Genomic DNA, 11,348 nt, shown 5'->3' on the forward strand with positions numbered 1-11,348 from the left:
ACTAGCTCTCCTCCTGTTGGTTAGCCATTAGCGGTGCTGCTAACGTTACTAGCTCTCCTCCTGTTGCTTTAAACACTGATTGGTTGTTTACAATGAAACATGATCAGAGATCAGAGACTAGGAACACATGTTCTACTGAGTCAGTACAACTTTGACACTGACGCGGATCAGTACGTTACACTACTACATGAAAGCTCTAATGTGTGACAGCAGCCTGTAGAGTTTGAATCATGCAGGTGTGCGTACCACCATTGTACCTGTCGTGATCGATGTGCTGGTTGGCGTCGTACATGCAGAAGGGCTTATCGATGGTGGTGCACTCGTTCATGAAGTCGATGGAGCCCCCGGTGTCAGCGGATATGTCACAGATGGCCAGCAGTCTGTAGATAGAGAGGAGAGGTCAGAGGTCACTGTCCCTCTGCAAACACCACTGAAGATACAGACGGGACTTCTGACCTCTGTGGAGATACAGCAGCTAATACACTGTACTGCTGTACATGCACTATACATACATACGTGTGTGTGTGTATATATATTTATACACACACCGCCCCCTGCACAAAGCCAGCTGCATGTGGACATTACTAATTATATTTGGTCGGTTAATAGTTACACGATGTTAGAACGTTTTTTTTGCAGTAGATACCGAGTTATCTCGCCAACATTATTTTTGCTCGTGGCATCAAATCAAATGAGAAGAGTCTAAACTGCACAAACACAGATGTGAACACGGCCGAGTTCACTCGGGGTAACACTAACACTAACCGGGGCGTCTGTGATCAGAGCGAACAGAGAGAGTGGAGAGGCCAGGACTCTTACTTGTGAGGCAGCCCCGGTGACCCCTCGGTGACTGAGGGGGAGGTCTTGGGTCGCATCAGCTTCTGGGCGTCCAGTCGCCTGAGGAGTCGAGGGGTTTGGGGGTCCCAGTAAATACCATTGATCAGACAGGTTGTGTAGGGCGCCACCTACGGGTAACAGGACACAACGTTAGTGATGAGTGAGACGCAGACCGTCGCAGAGGTGGACGACAGGAACTGATAACTGATTATTTAAATAATTATTTTTAAGCAAAAACATCTCAAAATGATATATTAGCAGATTTTACTTTTTTTATATATAATCTTAAATTCATTATCTTTGAGGCGGTTGGTCGGACAAAACGAGACATTTGAAGACATCGTTGTGGACTCTGAGTCATTGTAATTAACTATTTATAGACCAACTGATGTGAAGGATATTATTAGTATAGTATTGATCAGGTAGATGTACTGCTTCATTCTCTGTGATTAAAGTCACAGAAGTTGAAGCTGATCACAGCTTTGTGAGAACAACAGCTGTTTAGTGCTGATGACTGGAAATAGTCCTCTGAGGGGACAGACAGGAGCAGGTGGTGTGTTGTAACTGTGGTGGTGTTGTAACTGTGGTGGTGTTGTAACTGTGGTGGTGTTGTAACTGTGGTAGTGTTGTAACTGTGGTGGTGTTGTAACTGTGGTGGTGTTGTAACTGTGGTGGTGTTGTAACTGTGGTGGGATAGAAGCTGGGTGGCTCACGCTGGTCCTGAAGTGCGAGGTGTACAGCTCCGGGTGGACCTCGTACTCCATGGGGTCATAGAAGCCGTCACTCTTCCTCATCAGGTGGTGATGTCGGCTCAGAACGGTGGCGTACACTTTGGTCATATCTTACAGAGGAAACAACAACATACTGTAAATAAATAGTTGTATTAAACAACAACATTTGGCTTATTTCTGTATAATCATGTTTGAATTAAAAACGTGACAAATAAAAAGCACTTCATATTTACTCATTTAATTAAGAACTTTAGTGCAAAAAAACAAGAATTTCAGGTGAAATTATAGAGAAGAAATACATAAATATTGCTCTCTATACACCGACTGTGCTTACATGCATACAAACAAACACACAGAAACCAGGTTCAGACAATAGTTTGATTAACTACAAGAGATTTGAGTCAGTTATAATGTAATGTAGATTCACATTCATGCTGTGATAGTGGCCGGTATCACTGTCATGAGACAGGGAGTCTAGTATAGCGGCCTTGGGTTTCGGGTGAAGATAGAGGGGGGGTGTAGATAGAGGGGGGGTGACGCAGATAAACAAGGAGGGCAAGGTTTGTAACGCAAGGGAGCCGGTCGCTGTGACGACATCAGGAGAAGACGAGTGAGGGAGGAGACGGTGGTTAATCAACAAACCCTCCGTTAGGACTTGTCCGAGGTGCGCAGTGTACCCTGTCTAGGTTTCACTCTAGGTTCAGGACTAAACTGAGACTGGTTCAAGACCAGCTAGAGGTTCCTGCGTCCTTCATCCACCACTGCAGAGTCCAAGAGGAAATATTAATATGACTATATCATCACAGTCACATTAGTACGATAACACTGATACAGAAACCAGCACAGGGACGACTGACCTCCTGTTTCAGAGACGTCCTTCAACTCGTGAGGCTCAACGTATTCCACAGGAAGCTCGTTGAGGATGTCCTGGGCTCCCTGCAGGAACCACAGAGGAACATAAAACTCTCATTCACAAAACATCCGGAGTGGCATCCAGGTTTCTGTGAGAGTGTGTGTGTGTGTGTGTGTGTGTGTATGTTTCTAGTTGAGCCTGGCTGTACCTTGGAGACGTTGCCGGTGCCGGTGAAACAAAACGTCACGGGGCCGATGGATTTGGGCATGAGCCCCATGGAAATCACATACCCACAATCCCTCACTGCCTGGATGGCCTGGTTGACGTTGCGGTAGTTGTGAGCCATGCCGATGTGCTGTGACCGGCAGAGAGACAGGAAGTGACGGGATGAGAATCACGTGAAGGGAACAGGAAGCCGCTCTGACGTCTATAGTTCTGTCTGAAGCGCGTTCTCTTACCATGAAGGGAGTGTGGTGGCCGAGAGCCAGGAAGCGAAGCCCCAATCCGTGCAAGATGTTGATCATTCCTACAAGAACAAGACACAAACACAGATCAACTCTGAACGTAAAGCGGTTTCAGGGGCGTTATTTAAATATGATTATATAAATATCTAAATGAGACATGTAGAATAAAATGTTCTTGATGACACATCACTATTTTAAGCTCAGTTTCAGTTTCTGTTTCTGACGGAAGCGTTCGTCACATGTGATGTGTTCAAGGACCGTCTTTTCCAGCATCTGGCCGTGATAAACGGTGTAGTTTTGGAGTTTGTTTAATCCCGCCCGTGTGTTTTGTGGTTCAGAAAGATAAATATTATTTTGATATGAAGTATTTCCTTTCACCGTGGGCCTCGTCTATCAAGATGCTCCTGTTTTAAATGGTCACAGCTTCAGAAAGGTCTGTCAGACATCAGGGTAAAGAGGTGAACACACAGCGTTCACTTAAACTGATATTGATTCCTTCAGGTGTCTGAAGTACGTCCACAGCAGCACGTTGCTTTTCTCCCGTGCTGCTGCCAAACGTTTTTTATTTATTTATTCTTCATACCTGCGATTCCAGCCCAGTGACCAAACGCTACGATCCGGAAGCCGTTGGCATCGACCATCTTCTCGTAGTCGATCAGACGAACATCCTGAGGACACATTTCATCTTGTTAAAGTGAAAGTTAAACACACAGAAGCACAGCCACGGATTCTGCAGAAAATAAATCTGCTCTTTCACTCGTTTAGACGGATGACTGTTTGCACACCGCTAGTTAGCAGGTTTCCACTGAAAACGACCCTTTTGCTGCTTCCTGTGCGACTGCATGAACATTTACATCTTGAGGATTAAATCAATTAATCCGTTAGTTAAGGAGGTAATACAATGCGGACTGAGACTCTGACTGAAGTACTTATATTTATATATTTGCAGTATAATGATCTGTCTGTGTTGACATTCTCAGAAAAAGAAAAGCTTTATTAGTTTACATCTTGCGTCCATAAGAAGTGGACGTAGTCATCGTGATGTCACTCTTTGGTTTGTGGACGTTTTGAAGCCTTGAGTTCGGCGATTTTGCCATCGCCATCTTGGATTACGCCCAACGCCATCTTGTTTTTTTTTTGCAACCAGTGAACAGGAAGTGACCATATCTGGACTGAGGAGGAGTGATGTAGAGACGCTGTATACGTCTCTGGTAGAGACCTGTCAATCACTGTGTAGCCCCGCCCTATAGCATCCCCTGCTTTATGGTCTGTGTGACTCCAAATGGACCATAATGTACTAAATGAACATCATGCTGTATTGAAGAAGACTTGAAACTAGAGATTGAGACCATAAACTCATGTTTACAATGTTTACTGAGGTAATAAATCAAGAGAGAAGTAGAGTCATTTTCTCATAGACTTCACAGGCTTCATGATAGTCAATTGTAACATTTTGGTCACTCACCAGTGGATAACATCACACTGACTACGTCCACTTCTTTCAAACAGTCAGCGGTGCAACAGACACAGAAAAAATAAATCCTACGCTACATTTATATATTTAATAATGTATGACAGTTACATCTGTTCTAACAGTTAAAACACAGCAGTCCCAACATGATTAAACAGACCGTTATATTATGCGTGTACTGTATCGGGGTCGGGACCCCTGCAGGACTTTCTCTGGACCTTTTGAGCGCGCTCACCTTCTTCAGCAGGTTGTCCAGGAGCCCCATGTTGGCCTCCTGGGCCTTGATGGTGTGGGAGAAAAAAGCGTACGTCTTCCTGGGGAGGATCTTCTCCTCCGGCGGCCTCTTCACCCCGAGGATCAGAGAGGCCTCGGACAGGTCCTCCTGCAGGACGGCCCCCGCCCTCATGTAGTTCTGACCACACGGGACAGAAGGAGACGGCTGAGCAGGAAGCACTCGCACTGCTTTAACGTTTCTATTTGTATTTGGGTGAGATCTTGAATACAAGAACGTCAGGAGACACATCAAGAACTATTTCAATGAAATTAATTAATTAAATGAGAAATTTAAATTACAATAACTTTGACTATAAAGATAAATGTGCAAAATGAAGTCAGAAATGCACTAATGCAACTCTGACAGCCATGATATGTGTACGAATAATAAATACTACAATATGCATGTACATGCATTAAGCATATGGTGTTTATATATATATATATATATATATATATATATATATATATATATCACATATAATAATGTAATATGATAATATAATATTACACATAACCCCACGTATAATACATGTATTATTACAGTATAGTGTGTACAGTAATATTAATCATATATAATAGAAATTAAAGAATATGGCAACTGATATATATATATAATATAAATAATATCAAATACTATAACAAATTAATAATAATAAATACAAATATAATAATATATTTCTACTACTACTACTACTACTAATAATAAATATACTTCTACTTATGATAAAAATTGTAATAATTATAATAATAACAAATACAATCATAATAATTATAATAATAACAAATACAATCATAATAATTATTAATATTATAAAAATACAGTATTAATAATAATTGTTTTAATGATAATAACTAGTGGTAGTAATATAATAATGTATGAGTAAAATAAAGCAACGTGTAAGTGTTAGATGCGTACTACTACATACTACATATACTACTTCTTATACTACTACTTCCACAGCAACAGAAGCCTCCTAACCGCTCGACGTTGTCCGGGGCCTCACCTTCTCGTGGATGGCTCTGCGGTTGGACGGTTGGAGCAGGACCTTGACGCCGGCGGTGGTGAGCTCTTTGACGTGTTTCGGGGCCAGCGGCGCCCTCCTCTCCCAGGCGTTGACGTCCTCGCGCCGGATGGCCATGACGGCCTGGTGATGGTGATGGTCATAGCGCGTCTGGCCCGCGAGGCAGCTCCGCGTCCTCCGCCCTTGTCGGCTGAGGAGTCTGTACATGATGTCCCCGCCCACTGCTTTGAGACAAAGACACGGAGTCTCAAACCAGTACATCCAGTACATGCTGGTTCATGACTTACTTACAAGCAATTAAGCAATAAAGTTACTAATATCTTTGGAAATGTGCGCGTGTCTCTGTTGCTGCAGACGAGCGGTTGGTAGTGACTGACCAGAAAAACTGTGATGAGACAGAACTGCAGTAAAACTCCACAGTCTGGTCCCATTCAGACACAAGAGTGAGTAACTGTTTTTCAATGCCAGTAAATTGCTTACTATGGGAACGTTTAAGCTCAGCTAGGACTGGTACGAACAGGCGGCAACCTCCGGTTCTGCAGAATGAAGCCGATGCCTCATGTGTTACAGCTGCATTCTCTCTAGTGTCCACCAGGGGGCGACTCCTCTGGTTGTATAGAAGTCTATGAGAAAATGACTCTACTTCTCTCTTGATTTATTACCTCAGTAAACATTGTAAACATGAGTTTATGGTCTCAATCTCTAGTTTCAAGTCTTCTTCAATACAGCATGATGTTCATTTAGTACATTATGGTCCATTTAGAGTCAAACAGACCATAAAGCAGGGGATGCTTTCTGATCCTGAGACAAAGTTACCCATAGCTACATGAAAAACTTCATTCCTCCACCCCTCTCTGTCCAGTTTAAAACATATCTTTTGCTACTTTTAGACTAAGCGTCCACACTACTCGGCTACATGCCATCAATGGCACCTTTAAGCGTCTTGCAATACCCCTCAGGTGTATCTTGCACGTCCTTGAGGGGGTCCTGATCCCCATGTTGGGAACCCTTGAATCCAATGTAAGACTTTCCAACAAAACTGTTTGACATAAAGTGAATATTTAGTTGCACAGGCACATTTGCACACAGAAGTACTGCAGGAATCGATATGCAACAGTAACATGTAACCTGTTGAGTGCATTAAACCAACTTTAAACTAATGCAGAACTCACTGTGAAGTCAACACTGAAACCTGCAGACACGTGGTTTAAATCTGTAAAACATGTCCATGGAGTTTGGTGTAGCTCGTAGTCGTCTGTGTGGCTTTAACCTACACAACAACCACGTGGGTCAGTTAGGGTAACTACGGGCTCTGGTCAACACTCTCATACTTAACACACGTTAACGTAACTTATCGATTATTGATAACCGGCTGCACGTGACGCACCTGAACTCAACTTTCCTTAAGTTTCTGACCGGGTTTCTGTTCACCGCTCCGGCTTCCTGGCGAGGAAATGTTGCGACGGACGACACCGGAGAGTCACACAGAGGTGAGACGAGCTGCAACTTACCACGGAGGTGGTAGGGGGGTGGGGTTCACACGCGCGCAGAGTAAACTAATCCATTTCCGGTTAGAATTTCAAAATAAAACGGAAAATAAAAAAATACTATTTAAGATAAGATAAAATAGGATAATCCTTTATTAGTCCCCCAGTGGGGAAATTTACAAGATTACATCAGCATACAGTATAGTGCAAACAAGAGACAGTTAAAAAAACAAGCTAAAAACAAGTATTATACATCAGTAAATAAGTAATAAAACAGTAAAGAATACAAATCCACAATAACTAAAATATTATAGATACATATATATATAAATATATATATATAAATATATATATAAATATATAAATATAAATACATATATATAAATATATATATATATATATATATATAAATATAAATATATATATTATTCCAGCCAGATTCAGAATTCTATCTATCTTTATATCAATCTAAGATAGTGCTCAGTACAAGTTTCCCTTTTATTCTGAAGGCAATACCAACGGGTTTCCTGTTGCATGTGGGCAAGTGTTTATCTTCCCCCAGTAATGTCGAAGTGGGGATACACAAGAGAAAGGTAACTTTGTCTTAATGTACAGGACAGCCCGTGTGGGCGGCTTGTTTAGAGCAATATATCAAACGTGAAATATTTACAAATATGAAATAGAATACAACGTAAATACAACGTAGAGCTACAGGAAGTGGAGAACAGATCAGCTGGTGTTTCAGACGGTGCAGAGCGTCTATGAATCTCTACAGTACGGAAGCCTCTCCACCAATCAGCTGCCAGAGCGGAGGAGCGGCCTCCTGCTCAGCCTGTCGCACTGTGATGACGTAGAGGATTGCGAGTACACATTTAACCCCAATGGATTTATACGTGAATTGAAATTAAATGAAGACTTTTTTTTAATCCCAATTCAACTATTTTGAATTAGCATTATTATTTGTACAAATTAATTAATTTAAATGCATACCCTCTGTACCTTTATGTTGAGTGCATGTCAGCAATGTTTGATCATTTTAATGTGTATTTTAATAAAAACAAATACAAACTTAAGAAGAACTTTGAGGTACTTGTAGCACACTTCCTGAAGTATTTCCATTTTCTGCTACTTTCTACTTTTACTCCACTACAATTTAGAGGCAAATATTCCTACTTTTTAGAGTTATTTGATAACTTATATACTTCCCAAATTCAGATTATTAAGATATGAATCAACTATTATGATGTACTATTACAGATTAAACTACCCAGCAGTATATAAGGCCCGCCTTTACCTGCTGCAACATTAAACACATCAATGCATCATTAATTATAATCCATAAATATAATTTATTCTGAACTCTGCAGTTCTGCATAATGAATACTTAAGTTTTGATGCTACTTTTACAAGAAGCAAGTATTTCTACACCACTGTTGATTCATTCAACAGCTTTTTAACCACGTTAGATCCATAAATCAAACTCTCCTGAGCTAATTACACAGTAAATATAATGTAAACATTTGGACTTTTGAATAGTTCACACTTTTGACTTTGACAACGTTTCAACACGCTTATTAATATTTATTTATTTTGAATTAAAAAGTCATAAATTTGACTTATTTTTGCATGATTTGGTCATAAAAAATGAAAAGAAGACGACTTGTAACGACATAATGTTGACTTTAAAAGTCATTGTAATTACTAAATGTTGAAAAGTGCTGACTTGGCATCTCATAATGTTATGTTTATGACTTTTATGTTAGCAGGTATTTATATTTATTTCCTGACAGCTGAAGCCTACCGGCTTTACTGTGGCCGTGCTTTAAACCAGCTGGTACTTTATGAACTTTATACCCTGTTAGAAAAGACAAATGTTTGTTTCAAAGAAAATGTATATTTGTATATCTGTGTTTATGAAATATAACTTCTAAATGTATGTTTTACTGTTTCTGTGCTTCTCAGCAGAGACAAACATTAAACTAAGTTAAAATAGTTTAATATAGTTTATAATTTAATATTGTATGAATCCAATGCAGATCCCCAGCGTATGAACACAAAGTATACGTTTCCTTCTGTTTGGCTCATATTCAGTCAACATACCTCGTGTAATACTTAAAGTGGAATAAAATGTTTCCAAGAAGTGATCACAGATTAGATTCATTTATTATTATTTCCTTGTTAAGTGTCTGCAGCAGGAACAATAAAATAAAAACTAACCTTCACCGGGACAAGAAACGTTTTTTATAACAGCAGCACAATTTAAAATAAATATCATAAAACACTTTAGTTTTTGTTTTTTACAATAATCCTGAGATTGAAATCAAAAATAACAACAGACAGACCCGAGATGTAGAAGTGAAGAGTGAAGTCCAGAAGTTCTTTTTAGTTTCGTTTGGGGTTTAAATTAGTCAGTGTCTGTTCACATTGAAATCAACTGTTTGGGAATTATTGTCTTTTCTTTACAACCTGAAGGTCCAGGGATACTTCTGCTTTGTTGCAGCTCGGCTTACAGTGTTTCTTTGTAGTTCTGACCATCATTTCTAATAATAATAAAATTATAATATAGAAGAAACACAAGCAGTCAGACGGTCCGACAGACGTAGCACAAGAGAAGGATTCAATCAAATGTTTGAGGAACAGCAGTTTGATCCGAGCTGTTGGATGAATGCTGTGACTTGATGCGTTTCTCTATATTCTTCTTTTTTGTGCACAAATCCCAGGAAAGACGCAAACCAACAACGCGTTAGTCCGTCTGTCGACACTTCTTCTGACTTCCTGTCTGTGTCTCTCAGTCATCTCCTGGAACATCTGGTCCCTGAAGTTTTTATCAAACAAACGGGAGGAAATAGTGTTCTTGTTGGGGACTATTTTCAGCGGCGGATGAATCCACATTTGGTGCTCTAGAGTCTAGACGATACTTGTTCGTAGGATCAACTCATTGTTGGTTTTTGTCTTTTCGTGGGATTTGATGTCAGTAAGAAGAACACAGAACATTCGCAGGCTTTTGTTTTGAAATGTTGGTTTACATCCTGTTTTTGTGTTGTTCCACCTCATCTCTGGTCTCAGAGTTCATCAATCTCACATCCTGAGATGCAACTGAAAAATAATGAAAACTAGTAATCACTGATGACTAATGGCAAGATAATTAGCCACCATTGTAATATAATTGGCTAATGATCAGAGGACGGGAAAAGTTCAGTGTGTCCTCGCTGAAGCGTCCTCAGTTCGAGCTCAGAGAGTCAGAAGCGAGTCGGGAGGTTTTTCAGTTTCCAGGCCGGCGTCGGGGGCCAGAGGGGTCAGGTCCTATCAGGTCTGAGGGGGCCCCAGTGCGGGGCCTGCAGGGGCTAGGACGTGTCCTGACGTGTCCTGATGGCTCTTGCGGGGTCAAGATCGAAAAGGGTCAAGTTTGGGGTCAACAGGCCTGAGAGGCGGGGCGGAGGAGTCGAGGACGGCGCAGCATCGGGACATTTGTACAAAAAGGAAACGTCTTTTACTCGCAGGAAGTTAAAGACGACAGACTTTGTGGAGCCAATCAGACGGACTGCTCACATTTAAGTCAGAGAGATATCGACCAAAACAAACAATAACCTCGTAAAACATATTTGACTTGAGCTGAATATGAAGAAATACTGTTTAACTTTGAACTTTAGAGGTTTTATGTTAAAAAAAAGTGTCATAAATACTGAGGAGGTCTCAGGTCGGAACGTTTCTTTTCTCCCGATTGTCTGCTTCCGTCTGGGATGGTTTAATCAAAACACACCGTCCAGATGCATTGTGGGAAATGTAGGCTCCCGTGTATTCCGAGCTTAAAGGAGGACATCTCTGCCTCTGCGGCTTTGATTTTGATGGTTTTTAACAAAAGATATTTTGTGTAAATAAACATCAGAATTCTTTAAGGTTTTGGAGAATTTCATGGCTGCACAAGAAAGAAGCAAGCGGCCGAATGACAGCCATCTACAGAGCAGGACTTTGTCACTGTCGGGCTCCAATTACCGATGAAAAGAAACACATTAAGTCGTTAGAGGATCCAGACGACTCATTTGGGGGAACAAAGCACACTCATTGTTCTTTTGAGGGCACAAGTTGCTAATTTATAAAGAAAGAAAAGGAGGGGGGGGGGCTCTATAGATGTGACATATTAGGACTTAAGTTTAGTGTCAGGCCTGATGGGGGATTATGTCGGGACGGAGGGCACAGAGTCTTTCGT

General features: G+C 40.9%; 1 protein-coding gene across 3 annotated transcripts in view; it reads right to left on the reverse strand.

Moving 5' to 3' along the window:
• The window catches only part of aass (aminoadipate-semialdehyde synthase), a 24,009-nt gene extending 16,825 nt beyond the window's left edge, over positions 1-7,184 (reverse strand). The window contains exons 1-10 of one of the 3 annotated variants that reach the window (XM_031871272.1): positions 7,057-7,184; positions 5,637-5,875; positions 4,592-4,768; positions 3,469-3,553; positions 2,880-2,947; positions 2,630-2,776; positions 2,426-2,504; positions 1,551-1,678; positions 820-965; positions 258-380 (exon numbers count right to left, since the gene is read on the reverse strand). In XM_031871272.1, the coding sequence (XP_031727132.1) occupies positions 258-380; positions 820-965; positions 1,551-1,678; positions 2,426-2,504; positions 2,630-2,776; positions 2,880-2,947; positions 3,469-3,553; positions 4,592-4,768; positions 5,637-5,861 (1,178 nt within the window). In that variant the 5' untranslated portion in view covers positions 5,862-5,875; positions 7,057-7,184. Of the gene's footprint in view, positions 1-257; positions 381-819; positions 966-1,550; positions 1,679-2,425; positions 2,505-2,629; positions 2,777-2,879; positions 2,948-3,468; positions 3,554-4,591; positions 4,769-5,636; positions 5,879-7,041 lie in introns of all 3 variants that reach the window. The other 2 variants (XM_031871255.1, XM_031871264.1) reach the window with 2 other exon arrangements.
• Between the last annotated feature and the right edge of the window lie 4,164 nt (positions 7,185-11,348).

The sequence above is a fragment of the Anarrhichthys ocellatus genome, unplaced genomic scaffold (genome assembly GCF_004355925.1).
Source record: "Anarrhichthys ocellatus isolate YVR2014 unplaced genomic scaffold, GSC_Weel_1.0 scaffold2, whole genome shotgun sequence".
In the NCBI taxonomy this organism is placed as follows: domain Eukaryota; kingdom Metazoa; phylum Chordata; class Actinopteri; order Perciformes; family Anarhichadidae; genus Anarrhichthys; species Anarrhichthys ocellatus.